The 21,345-nt window shown below is 28.8% G+C and overlaps 1 protein-coding gene across 7 annotated transcripts in view; it reads left to right on the top strand.

Moving 5' to 3' along the window:
• LOC111618194 (scavenger receptor class B member 1-like) overlaps positions 1 to 21,345 on the top strand; it is a 61,022-nt gene that overhangs the window by 4,727 nt on the left and 34,950 nt on the right. For 2 of the 7 annotated variants that reach the window (XM_023359678.1, XM_023359672.1), the window contains exons 1-3: positions 7,699 to 7,814; positions 14,254 to 14,318; positions 19,809 to 19,900. In XM_023359678.1, coding sequence (XP_023215446.1) covers positions 14,297 to 14,318; positions 19,809 to 19,900 — 114 coding nt within the window. In that variant the 5' untranslated portion in view covers positions 7,699 to 7,814; positions 14,254 to 14,296. Of the gene's footprint in view, positions 1 to 2,556; positions 2,724 to 3,964; positions 4,063 to 6,514; positions 6,666 to 7,698; positions 7,815 to 14,253; positions 14,319 to 19,808; positions 19,901 to 21,345 lie in introns of those variants that run through there. The other 5 variants (XM_023359674.1, XM_023359677.1, XM_023359673.1 and 2 more) reach the window with 4 other exon arrangements.

The following is a 21,345-nucleotide window of genomic DNA, read 5'->3' as shown; positions in this document are numbered from 1 at the left end:
GTAATCCAAAGATAAGTGAATTTATTTTTAAATATATCAGTGTTACGTTTAAGATATTTGAATAAGATAATGTATTTATTTAGTAAGTTATTCGTGTCTACCAATAGCCGAATGGATAAAGCCACTGAACACTGGTATTTAATCGTGGATTCGTGCCTTGCCAACGGCTGACCACGTGGAATTTTCTGGGTTTTCACATTACTATAATAAAAGATCTTCGCAGGCATTCTCCCTTGGCAAACCATCCAAGTGTCTCGTTGCCTAAACCAAACGATAGGGAGATGATGTAAAATTCACGAGCCCGGGAAACTCTACGTGTCCAACCCGTTTGAACCCAGACGTGAACCCACGACCAACTGTGAACGAGTGGATAAAACCTCTGAACACTGGTTCGTATTCAGAGGTTTTTTATCTACTCAGCTATTGATGGGCACCACTCCCTTGGCAGATCGTCCATGTGTTTAGTTACCACATTCCATTAAACCAACTAAACGAAACCAAAACAAGAAGTAAACAGTATATATACGTGGGTTTCTTAAATATTCCTAAGAAATAGTTTTAACGTTATCACAAACCTCAATTTAACCTTGATTAATGATAAAAATAACTCTTATCTAAAAGTTGTAGTACTTGACAAACGACTTTCAATTCAAAGGTACTTAATGACTAACCGGGATAGAGTTTTAATTGAAATAACTTATTTAAAAGATATATTGATATTTTTATGTTGACAGCAATTCTATTAATGTACAATAAATCTTTCATAATAAATACAGATTGTTATGCAGGTGGCCATTGAGAAATTGAAAATGAAAACAAAAATCTATTAATAAAGTTACATAATACAGCGTTCAGATACTGTATTAGCATCAGATTTCCTCTCTGTAGGATTCTGGTTCGAGTGCCGCTGGAATTCTCAAAAATGACGTTAGTGATTTGATCTGGATATGTTGTGGATAATAACATTACAGTCGACACCCTATAACACTGTTGATAATTCCGTTTTATATGAATTCCATGTTGTACGAGTCAATTAGATTTTACAAATACGTGTGCCGGTCTGTGAACGGCTCATGTATTTGTAAAATCTAAGTGACTCGTACAACATGGAATTCGTATAAAACGGAATAATCAACAGTGTTATAGGGGGGTCAACTTGTAATTTGAAAATTATGACAAACGTTTACCTTCTTGCTCCTTTTATTTTCTACAAAATCTTTGTTAACAATTTTTAATTATTATTTTTTTAAAATTTTTTTCACTTATATCTCCTCCTCGGCCAGTATTCTTTGATTATCCTGGCTCCTGATTGCTCTTCAGGGCTTGCACATACATGAATTACACATGTAGGCATTGAGTATTATGGATTGTGTCTTTACGCTGAGTTCTGAAAGGCCCGTTATAACAGATCAATCGAAAGTGACAGGCGAGAACCGACATATTCCTCAAACCCACCCACCTGGAAACGAACAGGAAATTTTATAAGGAAGTCTTTCTTCTGAATCATAATTTTGTTCGATAGTTTCCTAGAAATATCTCCATTAGACAAACAGAAGGACACATCGAAAAATTGACTAAGTCATTAATTAAAGAATCGATAAAATCATGTAATTAAAACACGATAAATTTTTGCCCGAAGCGATTCCTTTTCAGCAATAACTTCAACTGAACTTACATCAGGAAGATGTAATCCTAAAATTAATTTTATTGAATTTGCCTGAAGGATAGTAATAATATAGTAATATCTATATATAGTATGTGTATTTATATATTCACAGAATAAAATTAAAATTACTAATAAAAAATAATATAATCACGGTTAAGGATATATAGGACACTTTTAGTTCCTATAAGTTGAGTAAGGAAACTTCATAGGAGGCTTCTTACTCATCTCATGGTGTAGTGATTTGAATTTTAAAAATATTTTACAATATCTAAATACTTCTACATACATAAAAATTAAATCTATGTACTGTACTTTAAAGTATGGATTTGTATAACTTCCATAAACTTTGATTATGGTACAATTATTCTGTATATAAGGATTATAACAACTCAAAAGGTTATATAGAAAGAGTCTTAGTCATCTTACAGCACATATTTTATTGATAAATCAATATTAAATGTAAAATACTGCTTTTTATATGTATTTTATTTGGAAATGCCTCTGGCATACATAACCTATATATCAACATAGTGAATTAAATATGAGTTTATAGACCCTGTATTTTAAATATAATAATTTTATATAAAACATTAATTTATATAAGTTATAACAACTCAAGAATTGTCTAAAATTATACAAAATAAATAATATATATGTCACCAATTCAGCTGATTGTTTGACACAAATTTGACTGTTTGTTCCATAAATTATAGTGAAAAATTAATACTTTCTTTTGTAAAAACATTTGATTTATTTTTTTTTTCCTTATTTTATTTACTGGACAAACAGGTTTTAACTTCCTGTCATTTCTTCTACTAATAACTTTCTCTTTTTAAATGTTATTAGAAGAACTGCACATTTTAAACTGTATTTTTATAAATTTATTGCAGATAAAAAAAAAAAAGGATTGTTACTTGATGTATGTGACTACACGTTTAAGTCATAAGAATCTCGTGACTGTGACCTAATTCATTAACTAGTTTAAGAGTCAGATAACGTCACCTTCTGTGTTGTTCTATTGTTTTTTTTGTATTGAATTAAACTAAAAACAGTTCAAGTAAGTTAAATTACTTTTGTACTGAATGAGTTTATCCTAAAAATGTATTAATTAATCCGATTTACATGCAAATATTACAAAACTATTACGTAATTTTCTGGTGTTACACAATTTTTCATGGCATATTGCGCGTCGCGTCGCATCCCATCGCGTCGCGTTATAAACTTTTCGTTTAGCGTTTTCAGCAAATAATACTAATCTATACTGTTTTTTATTTTATGAAAATTCATAAATAGTTTCAGTCTTCGGCTGTATTAAGCGGGTATATTATTAATTTTGTATGATAATTTTAGTAAAACTGTGTCTGAAATTTGGCAACACGCGATGAGNAAACTGAACAATACCTTATCCACGGTGACAATACCATCTCTAAAATAGGAAAGATGCTAAACTCTATACACACACGTGAAACAGACACATTAAATACCACCCATAACCTTCCCTATCCTCGAGACTCCCGCGCACGAACGTCATTTCCGTTACGTCACAGTCACGTATTTTTTTTTTTTAAAAAAAACAATAACATGACGTGTTGAATATTTTTAGGTAATCTTTTGTTTTCTTTTTCTCAAATATTTCATCTTGTACGACGTGTATTCGTATGGATAAATGTTTATTGTTATTATAAACATTTCAATTATTATTAACCTAGATAAAATTGAATTTATGGTCGTTAGTTCGAGTCGTTTATTCATTCAAATGTGTCTAATGAGAGAGTAAATCGCGTCTAATCTTTAATTTATTTGTTCGTTATTCATTATGGAAGGTTTTTTTTAAAGTAGATAATGGATTCGCGCATTCGGCGCGAAGCGACACAACGCCGAAGAGTGACGCGACGCGCTGAAGCGCGTCGCGTCACTCTTCGGCGTTGTGTCGCTTCGCGCCGAATGCGCGAATCCATTATCTACTTTAAAAAAAACCTTCCATAATGAATAACGAACAAATAAATTAAAGATTAGACGCGATTTACTCTCTCATTAGACACATTTGAATGAATAAACGACTCGAACTAACGACCATAAATTCAATTTTATCTAGGTTAATAATAATTGAAATGTTTATAATAACAATAAACATTTATCCATACGAATACACGTCGTACAAGATGAAATATTTGAGAAAAAAAAAACAAAAGATTACCTAAAAATATTCAACACGTCATGTTATTGTTTTTTTAAAAAAAAAATACGTGACTGTGACGTAACGGAAATGACGTTCGTGCGCGGGAGTCTCGAGGATAGGGAAGGTTATGGGTGGTATTTAATGTGTCTGTTTCACGTGTGTGTATAGAGTTTAGCATCTTTCCTATTTTAGAGATGGTATTGTCACCGTGGATAAGGTATTGTTCAGTTTTATATTATATATTGTACTTTACACTTATTCAATTGTTAAGGTTTTTTTAAAATAATTTATAAGATTAAACCCCATTTGTAACTAGATCTGTAATTTGTTACTTTGCTGTATACCAAAATACATTAAGTTAAGTTAATAATAGTCTCCATGGCTTAAACTTTAAGTCAACATAAGATTTATATATGAGGCCAATTCACAAATACATTACATTATTATGTGATCTTGTTAAAGATTTTCTGTGTGAGTTGTTTAATTTTAATATATAGATTAATTGGTTTCAGTTAATTCAATGTTGTTTTTGAAATATTGAATTTACCAAAAGCAAAATCATAATGTATAAGTGACTGGTTAGGTCGGGAACCTCCAACTCGATCACGGCGAAGGTCCAGTCAAATAGATGTATATCGGATGTGGGATGTTTTCATTATTATTTGGTAAACCAAAACATACTGTAAAGTAAAAAAAAAAAAGGTTCTAACAAAGGCCCTGTTGTCAGGCCTTTACCGCTTACATAAAAATAAGTTTGAATGTTTTAATCCCTTCAAGATGTTAGGCATGTTTATTGTCTTTTAGAAAAGAAATCAAGGATGTGGGCCAGTTACAAAGCCTGTATCTGGTACTTGGGCTGCCAGTTTGTGTCTCCCGATCTAGTTTAATCAAATTTGCCCATAATGTTTTGGTAGAAATTTTTATTAAAAAAATATATAAAAATACTTCAAGTATCTTCAATTAACAACTTAGATCAAAGAAAACCAATGCTTCAGTAGAAAGTAGTTTAAATTTCAAAATTTTTAAAATTTATACTGTGGTTACAAAGCAATTAAACTATTACTTTTAAATTATCTTTACTTAGCAGTTTGTAGCTGTAGAATGAGTTTAATTAATATGAGATTCAAACTGCTTTCTATTGGAGCAAATTTTTTGTTTCAAGTTTGTTTTGAAAAAGCCCAATTAGTATAAGCAAAAATGCTCTTATGTATTATTAAAATTTGCATTGTTTAATTAACATTAACTTTTAATTAAGTGATGTCACTTATTTCAGCATTTCCCAAACTTCTTGTTAATGCAGAGCACTTAAACAAAGAAAACTTTCTTGTGGAACCCTTACAACTTGTTGGCATTTTTTACTATAAATTTATACAATTGATAGAGAAAGAATGAGGTCACCAGACCATAATGTTTTATTTTTTATTATTATTTCATTGAATAATTAAATTAAAATATATGTAATTGTTTACAACTGTTCATTAATAAACAATATACAGTATATTTTATCTTTACCATTCAATGAAATGTCAGTTGTATGTGTGATGCATTATAAGAGTAAATGGCAACTACACATTGAGATGTATTACCAACTCAAATAAATAACTGTTTGCTTTATAATAGTTATAAACAAATAATGCATTTGATTCATTAATTTAAAAATGTTTTAAAAGATTTGTGAGGCATAGAACTCCTCACAGAGCCCACTTTGGTAAATGCTGATTTAGTTGATGTCATCCAAGAAACTTTGATAGAATTGTTTATTCATCTAAGTTTTGAAAAATAATTCTTCTAAATGCTAACAATTTAGAAGAATTATTATTAGAGTGATATAAATCACAAATAACATACTTAATATCTCCATTTTTTCATGGTGCCATCCGTGAAAAAATGGAGAGATTGCTTTTAATTTGGAAAAAAGAAAGGGAAATGAAAAGAGATGTAACTAGTATGACTATCATTCAAGAGAAAGCTAGAGAAATTTTTGAAGAACTGAAGAAACAAACTCCACNTTTACAATATCTAAATGCTTCTACATACATAAAAAAATGTATTATAGAAGCATTAAATCTATGTTCTTTAAAGTATGGATTTGTATAACTTCCATAAACTTTAATTATGGTACAATTATTCTGTATATAAGGATTATAACAACTCAAAAGGTTATATAGAAAGAGTCTTAGTCATCTTACAGCACATATTTTATTGATAAATCAATATTAAATGTAAAATACTGCTTTTTATATGTATTTTATTTGGAAATGCCTCTGGCATACATAACCTATATATCAACATAGTGAATTAAATATGAGTTTATAGACCCTGTATTTTAAATATAATAATTTTATATAAAACATTAATTTATATAAGTTATAACAACTCAAGAATTGTCTAAAATTATACAAAATAAATAATATATATGTCACCAATTCAGCTGATTGTTTGACACAAATTTGACTGTTTGTTCCATAAATTATAGTGAAAAATTAATACTTTCTTTTGTAAAAACATTTGATTTATTTTTTTTTTCCTTATTTTATTTACTGGACAAACAGGTTTTAACTTCCTGTCATTTCTTCTACTAATAACTTTCTCTTTTTAAATGTTATTAGAAGAACTGCACATTTTAAACTGTATTTTTATAAATTTATTGCAGATAAAAAAAAAAAAGGATTGTTACTTGATGTATGTGACTACACGTTTAAGTCATAAGAATCTCGTGACTGTGACCTAATTCATTAACTAGTTTAAGAGTCAGATAACGTCACCTTCTGTGTTGTTCTATTGTTTTTTTTGTATTGAATTAAACTAAAAACAGTTCAAGTAAGTTAAATTACTTTTGTACTGAATGAGTTTATCCTAAAAATGTATTAATTAATCCGATTTACATGCAAATATTACAAAACTATTACGTAATTTTCTGGTGTTACACAATTTTTCATGGCATATTGCGCGTCGCGTCGCATCCCATCGCGTCGCGTTATAAACTTTTCGTTTAGCGTTTTCAGCAAATAATACTAATCTATACTGTTTTTTATTTTATGAAAATTCATAAATAGTTTCAGTCTTCGGCTGTATTAAGCGGGTATATTATTAATTTTGTATGATAATTTTAGTAAAACTGTGTCTGAAATTTGGCAACACGCGATGAGCGTCGCGAGCGCGTTTACTTTACCCATTATATTAAGTAATTACCATTTATTTAATCATATAATCGTACATTATTGAAGACAAAATATAGGCCTGTAATTCTAAATGTTTTGGCATGACTAAGATAAAATCTCAATGAAACTGAAGGCGTATCTTCATAAGAATAACAATACATTAAGGTTTTCTAGGTCGAGAATTGTAAAAAAGTCTGATAAATATAACTGAATTATCATTAAACTACATAGAATATCTGAAAGGTTTGTTTTTAAACCAGAAACAAGAAAAAAAAAATTAGGATAGGATGTTAAGAGTGACGCGACGCGCTTCAGCGCGTCGCGTCACTCTTCGGCGTTGTGTCGCTTCGCGCCGAATGCGCGAATCCATTATCTACTTTAAAAAAAACCTTCCATAATGAATAACGAACAAATAAATTAAAGATTAGACGCGATTTACTCTCTCATTAGACACATTTGAATGAATAAACGACTCGAACTAACGACCATAAATTCAATTTTATCTAGGTTAATAATAATTGAAATGTTTATAATAACAATAAACATTTATCCATACGAATACACGTCGTACAAGATGAAATATTTGAGAAAAAAAAAACAAAAGATTACCTAAAAATATTCAACACGTCATGTTATTGTTTTTTTAAAAAAAAAATACGTGACTGTGACGTAACGGAAATGACGTTCGTGCGCGGGAGTCTCGAGGATAGGGAAGGTTATGGGTGGTATTTAATGTGTCTGTTTCACGTGTGTATATAGAGTTTAGCATCTTTCCTATTTTAGAGATGGTATTGTCACCGTGGATAAGGTATTGTTCAGTTTTATATTATATATTGTACTTTACACTTATTCAATTGTTAAGGTTTTTTAAATAATTTATAAGATTAAACCCCATTTGTAACTAGATCTGTAATTTGTTACTTTGCTGTATACCAAAATACATTAAGTTAAGTTAATAATAGTCTCCATGGCTTAAACTTTAAGTCAACATAAGATTTATATATGAGGCCAATTCACAAATACATTACATTATTATGTGATCTTGTTAAAGATTTTCTGTGTGAGTTGTTTAATTTTAATATATAGATTAATTGGTTTCAGTTAATTCAATGTTGTTTTTGAAATATTGAATTTACCAAAAGCAAAATCATAATGTATAAGTGACTGGTTAGGTCGGGAACCTCCAACTCGATCACGGCGAAGGTCCAGTCAAATAGATGTATATCGGATGTGGGATGTTATCATTATTATTTGGTAAACCAAAACATACTGTAAAGTAAAAAAAAAAAAGGTTCTAACAAAGGCCCTGTTGTCAGGCCTTTACCGCTTACATAAAAATAAGTTCGAATGTTTTAATCCCTTCAAGATGTTAGGCATGTTTATTGTCTTTTAGAAAAGAAATCAAGGATGTGGGCCAGTTACAAAGCCTGTATCTGGTACTTGGGCTGCCAGTTTGTGTCTCCCGATCTAGTTTAATCAAATTTGCCCATAATGTTTTGGTAGAAATTTTTATTAAAAAAATATATAAAAATACTTCAAGTATCTTCAATTAACAACTTAGATCAAAGAAAACCAATGCTTCAGTAGAAAGTAGTTTAAATTTCAAAATTTTTAAAATTTATACTGTGGTTACAAAGCAATTAAACTATTACTTTTAAATTATCTTTACTTAGCAGTTTGTAGCTGTAGAATGAGTTTAATTAATATGAGATTCAAACTGCTTTCTATTGGAGCAAATTTTTTGTTTCAAGTTTGTTTTGAAAAAGCCCAATTAGTATAAGCAAAAATGCTCTTATGTATTATTAAAATTTGCATTGTTTAATTAACATTAACTTTTAATTAAGTGATGTCACTTATTTCAGCATTTCCCAAACTTCTTGTTAATGCAGAGCACTTAAACAAAGAAAACTTTCTTGTGGAACCCTTACAACTTGTTGGCATTTTTTACTATAAATTTATACAATTGATAGAGAAAGAATGAGGTCACCAGACCATAATGTTTTATTTTTTATTATTATTTCATTGAATAATTAAATTAAAATATATGTAATTGTTTACAACTGTTCATTAATAAACAATATACAGTATATTTTATCTTTACCATTCAATGAAATGTCAGTTGTATGTGTGATGCATTATAAGAGTAAATGGCAACTACACATTGAGATGTATTACCAACTCAAATAAATAACTGTTTGCTTTATAATAGTTATAAACAAATAATGCATTTGATTCATTAATTTAAAAATGTTTTAAAAGATTTGTGAGGCATAGAACTCCTCACAGAGCCCACTTTGGTAAATGCTGATTTAGTTGATGTCATCCAAGAAACTTTGATAGAATTGTTTATTCATCTAAGTTTTGAAAAATAATTCTTCTAAATGCTAACAATTTAGAAGAATTATTATTAGAGTGATATAAATCACAAATAACATACTTAATATCTCCATTTTTTCATGGTGCCATCCGTGAAAAAATGGAGAGATTGCTTTTAATTTGGAAAAAAGAAAGGGAAATGAAAAGAGATGTAACTAGTATGACTATCATTCAAGAGAAAGCTAGAGAAATTTTTGAAGAACTGAAGAAACAAACTCCACATTTGTCGGGAGGAGATAGAATTCAAGGCTACCACTGGATGGCTTGCAAAGTTTAGAAGGTGATCTGGCATTAAACATGTAGAAATTCACGTTGAGTCTGCTAATGCAGATAAAGAAGGAGCTGAAGAAAAATCCTGAAGAAGATAGAAAAGCAATCAACATTGGACAGGTTCTTTAACATCCAACAAACGAGAAAAAAACATGACTGATTAAAAATGCAAGACTTTATATATATGTATTTTTATTATTACATATAAAAATAAAAACTTTCTTACTGTTTATTATTTTTTGATGTCTCCAGAACGAATTAATCAAATTCCCATAATAATCTATGGTAAATCAATAATCGGTTAACGAACAATTCGGGTAGCGAATACAGTCTTGAAATGGATTATGTTCGTTAACCAATCATCCACTGTATATTAATAGTGTAGTAACGTACAAGTAATTAATAATATATTTAACAGCATAATATAATAATGATAAATTGTACAATTCATAAACTAAACAGTCAAGTATTGATACAAGTCAAAATCATTTGAACAAATTACTAGATTTATTATAAGAATCAAATGTTTCCAATCTTAAAAATGATGTTCCAAACACATCTCAGTATAAAACTCAATGATAATCTTATAAACTAAGTGTTTTTGATTTTATGTTTGTATTATTGTTATTAAATCAATAGTTTATCTAAAACAATTTTTTAATTTCAAATTAGAAAACATACTACATTTATGTAGTATGTTTTCTAATTTATTAAGCGGGTTATATAGAGGTTTCTATGAATCCTCTATTCTTTCTTTCTCATATGTGATTTTCATTACTCCTTTAGCTGCTTGAGTCTTCTTGATTATAACTTTCTTACCTAAGATTGTGACTACTGTAGACCTGTTCAAGCCATACAGCCTAGCAACATCAGACATCTTCTGCCCACTCTCTATCTTGGCTATTATCTCTTGCTTGATTTCTATATGAGCACGGTTCTTGACACTCTACTCTTTTTAGACTCCATAATATTATCAATTTCTTTTTGAAATAAAAAGTTCTGAAAATCACTCACAAAAATTCAGAGAACAGAAATCAACTAGCACACGAAAGAATTATGTAAATGTGAGGCCCAAATGAAATTCAAAATTTTGTCATTAAAACATTAACAAATATCCGATAGGACAGTCTCACCTTTTGAAAATAAAAACCGACGCAAAACTTAACAAGTACCTGACAGTCTTGCAAAGACGATAAAAAATTATTTGTCAAAAAGGTAAACAAAAAGGTGAAATTACAAGGGAAAGTTTCAAGTTTGAAGGAATACTATCTGATTGGTATTGGGTTGAGCATTGATGTCTCCGTGCTCCAAAACATTTTGAATTGCCATATGGAGACACGGGAAAACCAATAAGTATTTGTTATTTTACATTGCTTCTTTTTGTGTTTGTTCTGTGATTGTTTGTTATCCAAATGTAAAAATCTTTTGCAAAAGTGTTCATTGTCCAGTTTTTTCACAGTCCGAACTGTTCGTTAACCAATCACCCACTGTATAACAAGTTATCTGAATACTGTAAACAGTAGTTGAAATATTTATACAGAATGATTTGAAAAGATCTTTAAAATTCTGTATACTTTCAAAGTTTTAATCAGAAGACTTAACAGAATTGGTTGAGACATAAATTTATAACTAAATGCATCAAGTTTATCTTGTACAGTACAGAAATATTGCATTGGATTGAGGTAGACAATACATTCCTGGATATTATCTTTAGTGATGAATCAACATTTCATCTCAATGACAACTGCAGAATTTGGGGCTTTGAAAATACATAAGCAACTATGGAACATGTTTTGTGAAAGTCCAAAATTGAATGTGCTTTGGGCTCTTAGCAACAATAGTGTACCGTCCCTTCTTTTTTCATAATAAAGTTTTTTTATGAAATACAGTATTTTCTATTTGGATATGTTGGAAAATTTTTCTCATGTCACAGTTAAACAATGCAACATAGAAGGATGCATATATAGTACTTTCAGCAAGATGGCACACCACTCCACATTCCTACAGATGTGTCAGATTTATTCAATATACATTTTCCAGGTTAGTGGAATGCTGGAACTGGACAGATATGATGTGGAAGTGTGGGGAAATATAAATTACATTAATTCGGACTAAAAGTAGACAATTAAGTTGCCATCTTATATTAAATATGTTAATCGAAATTAAATTTAGAATATTGAAATGACTAATCTGGAGCAGGGACTTGCATCTCCAGCTTCTGCTTGTCATGCAGATGCATTATCATTTATGCCATCAGATGATCTGATCTTCACTTTCAGATCAGTTAATTTAGAAGACATAGCCATACAGGTCACTCACTGCAATTATATTATTTTAATGATAAAAAAAATATTTGCTTTAAGCCACAATAGATCACCTTTTTCATATTTTCCAGCAAATTTTTAATACAAAAATGTTTTTGGCCTTTAGCAGGCTGCCTCAGCTCTTTTTCATTCAATAACCTGAGACAGGCCACTAAAGAAGGGTGAAAACATTCGTTTTACAATATAAATTTGTTGGGAAAAAGCAAGGAAAGTGATCTTTGTGGCTCAGTAGAAAAGTTCCAGCTTTTGGAAGATCTGCACTCGATACTTGCTTCACTGGAGCTTTAATAACTAACAGTTTGTATTAGCAGTTTCAGTAAACTAACAGTTTCAGTAAAGTCAGTAAAGTAGTTTTTTTTATATAAAATATAGATAACTTTACATGCCAAATAGTATTTAGAAATAGATAAGCTACATAACTGTCTATCGGCATTACGGGAAAAAAAATTTAATTTGCAGTTACTTTCGGCCATATTTAACTGTCCTCTTCAGGCAATATCATTCATAGAGAAACATCGAAATATCAAAAGTACATTGAAGCATCGAAAATCTGTATTCAGTCATCAAAAAATTGATATATTTATTGTTGATGTTCTTTCAGCCATGCATTGTTGATTTCTAACATTCATTCAAAATTCAGAATTGGTTTTGTAATTATGATTAATATATTTTTCATTTAAATGTAATGATTCTGTAAATTATATTTTTGAATCTTTGTATTTCTGTATTCCTTGTGAAATACTGGCTTGAACTTAGAATGTCTAAACTCGATTTACAGTATATTTGGAGTTTACAGCACTTAAAATGCCAATTTACATGTGTATATTTGAAAATCCAGAGGGATCTGGTCCCAGTTAGTCCAGATTTTAGATGCTTCACTGTATTTTATTAAATTTTAATAAAATAAATAATTAAGTAATTTTTATCTATTTTGCTGATAAAGTATATACATTTATCAATATAATCACATATAAAAAAATCATAAAAATCAGCACTTTATATTCTAACTTTCAATACTGAAACTATTTTTTAAGTTTATAAATGAATTTTAAATGTCTTAATAATATAATTTTAATTGACTTTTGTCAAAATGAAAATGTTACAAATAATTTTATTATTGTCACTACGTCATTTTGTAAGAAATATGACTTGCAATTATTTAAATTTAAATACTATACATTTATACTTAAATTTTGAAAGGAAAACAGTTATTATTATTGTTTTATTCATAACAACAACAATAGGCATCTTATAAATCTGAAAAAATGCTGACTGTCCAGTCATTGTCATAACAAAAATGAGGAAAATTATAAATATTAGAGAAAAGATTGTTTTCATTAACTGCAACACTTGAATGGATAGATGCAAGAAGAAAGTTTATGCATGCATTCTCTTAGACAAATACATGCAATTTTTATTGATTCTATGCTATTTTTATTTTATATTTTACGAATTTAACATGCGTCATCTTCCAAACAAACTAACAAGTTTACTAGAACACATTTTAAGATTACTTTTAATCTCAGACAAGCCATGTTAACTGTTCTTAAACATGTAGCATGGCTGGTATAACTGTATAGAGTAAATTTATTCTCATTGTTTTTCCTTTACTTTTTTTTTAACCATATAATTTATAAAAATAAAGATTTTTTTTAAGACTTATTTTATTTGGAAATGCCTCTGGCATACATAACCTATATATCAACATAGTGAATTAAATATGAGTTTATAGACCCTGTATTTTAAATATAATAATTTTATATAAAACATTAATTTATATAAGTTATAACAACTCAAGAATTGTCTAAAATTATACAAAATAAATAATATATATGTCACCAATTCAGCTGATTGTTTGACACAAATTTGACTGTTTGTTCCATAAATTATAGTGAAAAATTAATACTTTCTTTTGTAANCAAATACGTGTGCCGGGCTGTGAACGGCTCACGTATTTGTAAAATCTAAGTGACTCGTACAACATGGAATTCATATAAAATGGAATTAACAGTGCTATAGGGGGGTCGACTGTATTCAAATTTTAAAGATTTAAATTAATTTTGCTTCTATAAAAACTGAGTAAAATTTTAATAAAATAAATATTGGAGGAAGTATTTTATATAATTTCATTATTACAGTAATTTCCTTTTGATAGTGATCGAATGTTACGTTTTTGTAACTTGCTCTTTTTTTGTTTTTTCTTTTAAATGTTTAATAAATATAAAAATTATTATAAATAATTGTATATATAATAATGTAAAATATTGTTTTCAATAGTGTTGGCTATTAATGTATAGCTGAAATTTGATATCTTTGGAAAATGACTTTTTATAAATCAAGTGGTAAGTAAACATTTTATTTTATACTTGTATAAAATTATCTGTTGATTAAATAAATACTGCAAAACATTATCTTGTTTAAAATAAAAATGATAATGTTGTGGATTTTGGTGTTTAAAATTTGTGTTTTATGATAAAAAAGGTTAATAATTTTTCACAATTTGAGACCATACGCAACATGATGCGAAATAATAGATAACATTTGCTTTTAATTATTATTAAAAGGTGTTGTTTGTTTTTTTTTTTATCATTTTTTGTTCTGTGTTCTATTAGCATTTGTAAATTGTTTAATTGTTATTAATAAACATGATGAAGGTCATTGAATAATGCTGAAAACATTAATAAAGATTTATGCTGCTATACAAGGATGTATGTGATTGAGTATCTGCTTAAGCAGTTATTTTATGAATTCAAAAGGTGCAATATTTTAAAAAGTTATATTCAAAATGAGTTTTTTAATTTATTTTAAATTACAGCAACATCAGTGATCTGAATCATATTTTCTCATTAAAATTGTTATAATATCATGAATGGCCCCACTTCAGTTTCTTCCATCCATTTAGTACTTAATTCTTTTTATATACTTTATGGTCCTCCTTTCCCTTTTTTTTTATTGTTGTCTAAAAATATTATCATCTATTTCTCGGATACTTCTCAACACACACGATTTTGTTTTTCTATTTGTATGCAGACAATCAATCAGATAATCAAATAAAAAAGGTCATAAAAAATAAAAGGCATCTTAAAATTACAAGTCGAACTTGTTAATTTTTTAATTAACAAATTATGGCACTACACGAAAATTATAAGTGCATCTTCATTGTTTTCATTATTACAAATTGTGATGTAATCAAAGTCAATTTTTTTAGTTTTTTCTCTTTCTGCACTCAAAACAGCAAAATCAATCTGCATTAACTCATGGAAGTTTTCAAATACAAAACTATTAATTTTAATTTTTTGAATGATCTTTCACAACTGATGATGGAAACTGCAATGGTTAGCACTTGATAGTGCACTCGGGATTTAATCTCAGATGAGTTAAGTTGAATGGATAAAATAAAATTGTTAATATGGATTTAATAAAATTCCTATCTTATGTGATTTCTAATTCATAAATAGTATAGAAATAAAAGACACAACACAAGATAAAAAAAGAAGAATTTTAATTAGGAAAAGAGTTTTTAAAATTTTTATAGTTTTTTCTTTGGAGGGTGCCAGGGCTCCTTGGCTCTCTTCTGTGTGTGCCAGATAATTCAAAGATTGAGAAAGATGCTCTCAATTCCATACTGAATATTCTGGCAGGTCATTTGGCACTAATAATCAAATTGGGTTGATATTCGTATATGTTGTTGTAGATTTTTAATTAAATTATTGGGATTTTCACAATTCTGTTAAATGACTGCAAGATGGATTGGATTTATAAATATATTTGTACTATCTATAGATATCGCCTGACTAGAATCAAAGAGAACCAAGATTCCATTACAAAGCCCCATTACTGTCAAAGGTACTATCACCTTGGTTACCTTATGCTTCAGACTGAGATATGGAAGTATTTTTTATTATAACTCATTTTCTCTATTCAGCCTCAGTTCCATCACATCTTAAATGTTTGGATATACTTGAAATGTATAAACTATTACTAAAGGAACAAATATTAACAGTATAGACACAGCACCTATATTACATAATTGGAGGGTGTTATTTTAAATCAGGCAATAATCTTCTACTGTTTACTGAGCAATTTAAATGATTTCAGCACAAAAATTTTTAATTTTGTTTCAGAATGAAGACATTTCATAAGTTAAAATGTCTGTTGCTGTGTTGATTCATTACATACCTTTTATAATCAGCGATAATGGTTTATTACATAACTTTCAGATTTATATATATTATCATAAATATGCATTTTAATTAATTTTTTTATATAAGGTTGCCCAAAGGTCAGTCAGCTGAAACATAACTTTTGTTACAACTTAGTTTTATATACCTATACAAACAACACCTGATATATTTGTAATAACCCGAACAACTATTAGATTACATCATGCTACTTTTTTCACAATTATTTTTAATTAATTTCTAAATAATTTGTCATTAGAGGAAGAAGTTAGGCACCATCTCTTATTAAATTAAATAATTTATAATATTTTGGAAGAAAAGAATTGGCCTGGAGTGGAACTTGAACCCACAACTTTTGCTTACCGGACTGATACATTGCCAATTAGTTTTAAGTTATACAACATACATATTGTATAACTTGCAATGTTTTAATTTTATTATAATTTATGAAAGTGTATTTATTAATATGAACAAGTATTCTTGTCAGAAGTTAAAAAGAATTTAAGCTTAACAGAAGATACAATTTGCTTGATCTACAATTAAATTTCCTATTAAGTCTGGAGAAATCTTTTTTAATTTTGGACTAAAGTACTTGTTCAGATTAAAGGTAAGTCTTGAACTTTCATAATGATGAGGATTTTAATTTTATAATAATTTCTGCTAAATTTAAATAAAATTGAATCTCAAACAATAATCAAGATCTACAAGTGATAACTTAAAAGATATTTCAGTGCAAGATGATAAATATAACATCAAGTTCGTATGGAAAGGTAACACAAGTATGACAATAAACCATATCCGGATACATGTTACAATTATAATTCAATTAATTATTAAATAATTTGACACTAAGGCTATATCATGCTAAAAGTTCAGAAGATGGACATGAGATACATTAATAAAATTGACTTTTTACCATTAAGAGATGTAAAAATGAAAACTAAAAGTTTTTTAAAATGCAATTAATAAAGTCTGAAAAGTTTATTAATGACTACTTTCAATAAGGCTGAATTATTGAATGTAATTCTACCATCCTGTGAAAAATTCATTTATCAATATGATTAGAATAAAATTTATGATGGTGGTAGCATCGTCTATCCGTAATTCCAAGTTATTGGGTCCACCAGTGTCCAAGCGGTTCCGTTCCCTGAACACTGGTAATTTGGTCATGGGTTTGAACCTCGCCAGGACAGGCTGGCCATGTGGACTTTTCCGGGTTTTCTCCGTATCCGTAAGCCTGAATAGGGGCCAGCTACCCTTAAAAAGATCTGGAAGGCATCACCCTAGACAAATCACTCAAGTGTTAAGTTTTTTTTTTTTTTTTAACTCTCTCCACCCTGTGGGCACTAAGAGGGCCTCCATTAGCAAGCCCATTATGGGTTTGGCCAGGCTCACAATGGGGCAGCCAGGTGAGAGGAATGGGACCCGACATATCCAGATGGATTTTTGGACCTGTCTGGATTCGATCCCAGGTCCCCCAGAGCAGTAGACTACCACCTTGACCACTCAGCCATCTGGCCATCAAACCAAGTGCTTGTTTTGTTAAGTTACAGTAACACAACAGTTTGTCCAAGTTATTGAATAAATTGATGTAAAAAAACTGAGTTAAAAATCAAACTTTAATTTTTCAGTTATTTAGTTGATGATGATAAAAAATCTCTTAGTTTGAGAAGTATAGATGTTATCGCTAATCTAGTTTATAATTAATTTATTAGTTTTTGTAATCGGTTTTCGATAAATTTAACTTGTATTTACATTTTGATTAACTTCTAATAGATAATCAGCAATGGATTGTACAGTACATAGATCAAAACACAAAATAATATTTTTATCTCAACTATTTATATATAAATATTTAATTTTTAAAATCTTTTCAAGCAATTACAGTAATATGATAAACTAATGCACAGTACATATATATGATTTATGTATGATATAAGTTTGAAGTTGAGATTTATAAAAGAAAGAAATAAATGTTACTATAAGATACTATTGTAAAAAATATATTAATAGTCAAGTTTTAGCACAATAATTATTAAAATTGTTTATATATTAAGGATATTTTTATGTTACATTTATGATAAGTTATAAATAATTAAATTAAATATAGTAAATACTATTATTACTCCATAGTCATCATCTTTTGGCTACATTTACAATTGGTTTTTACATCTCTCCTATACTCTTTTTATGCTGGCCAGTTTTTCATCTTAATTTCTTAATGTTAAAGTCAGCTATCACTTTTAGTATCTGCTTAATGTAATTGTTAAGCTTGCAAGCTTCAAATCAACCCAAAAGAAGAAAAAACTATTACAGGAAATCCTTGTTAGTTTGAGATTCAAGGGATGAAACAATTGTGACTTCAAATTATTGAGTTCCAAAATCCCACTGTATTTTATCAGATGAAAGAGAAATAGTTTTCCATTGGTAAGGTGACACCCAAAAATGTGTTACTAAAAGCAAAGCCCTGTTGACCAGATTACAGTTGTTCTTGGTCTATTATAGCATGGAGGGACTTTGATTTAAATGAACAAGTTAACATATCCGTATCACAGTTCGGACAGAATTTTCACTTCAAATTTTGAATTAACCGAATTCCTTAACATGTAAATCTCTATCTCCAGACAGGACAAATAGTGCAGTTATGAACTAATGGGATTTTGAACTATCCAAGTTTCAAGTTTGAATTAACAAAGATTTCCTGTAATATAATTACCATGTTTTTACATTATTTTGATAATAATACAAAATTTTTAAAAAATAAATCAATGTAAAAACATTGAAAACACAAAAAAATGTTAAATACATGATAAATATTAAAAAAATAAAATTAATGATTATCAGGATTGTCTTTTTTCTGACTTAAATATATATGGAACCTGTACTTAATTCAATATGTACACTTTTTCCTGTGTTCTTATCAAATATTTAATAAACTATTAAGCAAAATTTTTGAATTACTCATTATTATGTTTGTCGATGGAATGTATTACTCAGCTTATACCAGTATGTAGTGTTATGCTGGACCAAAGTTAAAGATATTATTTTGTTTATGTGCTGTTCGTGTATCTGTGTTTAAGAATTTCCTGACTGACGTGTGTTTAATATGGCAGCTTTCTGTAGTGTGATGGTATGTGCTGTTGTGAAGCCCTAATGTTTCTATACTTGTGTATCAATAGTTTAGTGGTATGGTACCAAGAAATATAGGCATAAGTACTTTATCTATTTTCCTCTGCTGCTTTTACTTTCTATGTATTTACTATTTTTTTCAGTGTACCTATTTTGTATATTGTCGGTGTTTTGATACAGCTATGTCTATGGTGTATGTGATTTTGTTTTGTTTGTCAATGAATGCAATGGATTGTTTTATCGTGATTATGGCTTGATCGTGGTATCATTTGTGTGTGTTATTTTCTATGATTGTGCGAAGTGTGTATTTGTATTATGATTGCTGTAGTAGTTAGTGTTTGCGTACAGACTTTTCATGTATTGTATTGCTATTTTGTTATGACAAAATAAGTAGTAAGTTTGTGTTAAACGCTTGCAACCTGATGTGATGTTTGGATAGTTTCGTGCATGATATTTTAATTTTATGATTCTATAATTCTTAAGATCAGTGTTTAATAATTTATTTTTCCATTTTATTTTCAGCCATATTACTTGGATTGTCCCTATTTTTATTGTGTATAGGCATAATTTTGTTGTTTTGCATTCCAACTATTGTTCATCTCTTATTAAGCAAGGTAATTTTTTTAATTAGGAAACTAGTCATTTTGAATTTTAAATAATGTTTTTAGTAAATTGTAATGATTGATTTGATTTAATGAAGATGCATTTTTATAGTTTATTAAAGAGTGCTTTATTTTACTAATGTTTACATAGTTTGTAAGAATGTAAAATAAAAATACTTATAGTATTATATAATTCTTACATAAGTTACACTTAGATAATATTTCCCAGAATTGAATAAATATATCAGTATATTAAATATTATATGAATGTAGAGTATTAATAATTTTTTTTTTATAACTGTTAGTGTTATATTGAATTTTATACATATAAAAATGAAAACAGAGATAATTTAGGTTAATAAGAAATTACAGTATGACCATAATTAAAGTTTCTCTATTTAGAGCATTTTGTAGTTATAACCAATAAGCAGATTGACACCAAAATTTGTATATAGACTATGCAAAGGATGTGGAAAGGATTTTTAAAAAAAAATTAGACCAAAAACTTCCACTTCGGCTTTATAGGAAAATACATGAAACGAGCAATTGCCGGGTTGCAATTTTTAATCATAATTTTAATTTAATTAGTTTAAAATATATGCTCTCCACCTAAAATTAGTAGTGGCTTGCCCTTGTACATTATGCTTTTCCTTTAGCAGTAGTCGTGCCGGTCATCTATCTAACTTCTTTTGGGAGAAAAATTTTGAATTGAAATAACATGACTTCCAGTTTGCAATGGAAGTTTGTATGTACAGGTAACCCCCGTATAACATGGCACTTCTATAGCACGGATTCACTCTAAAACAGTTAGAGAATTGGGAACATCCCCCATATAACAACCCCCATATAACATATAACATAATCACTTTTATAGCACAGTGATTTTCTAACACGGTTCAGGAATTGGGTAAAACCCTCGTACAACATGAAATGTAATAAAGGGTGTGTTCTTTTATACTTCCGCGTAACTCCGCGCGAGCATTCTAATTGTTTTCGTGGCTACTTTGAATGCTCTTTCAACAATAATCCATTTAATGGTTAAATTTTACAATTGGGATCCTTCTTTTGCCTCTAAAAGCTCATTTTAGAATTATAGATTTCTCCATCACGATACTATCGATAGTGCGGGCACTGCCATCGTTCTTTCACTGTTGTTTATAAATGCCTACAAACAGCAGCGCACTCCCGTTGCAGAGCGACATTATTAACGAACGCACCAAAAAACTGTTACCAGTTGATGATGCTTATGCTGAGATCATCATATAGGATGAATAATCTATTTACTTAAATAATAAATAAGTATGAAAAAAACCTATGAAAAAACTATGAACCTATAAGTATGAACCTATGAAAAAAAAATGAATAATAAATCCGATTTAAATAAGGATTTAACAGTATGTTTTTTAATTTTTTAAACCTAACCCCCCTTTTCACACTAGTTCTTTGTTTCGTATAAC

Source organism: Centruroides sculpturatus, unplaced genomic scaffold, assembly GCF_000671375.1.
Source record: "Centruroides sculpturatus isolate CEXI.00-Female unplaced genomic scaffold, Cexi_2.0 scaffold257, whole genome shotgun sequence".
Taxonomy (NCBI): Eukaryota; Metazoa; Arthropoda; class Arachnida; order Scorpiones; family Buthidae; genus Centruroides; species Centruroides sculpturatus.
The sequence above is the reverse complement of the archived record's forward strand: the minus strand, read 5'-3'. Positions and strand labels throughout refer to the sequence as shown.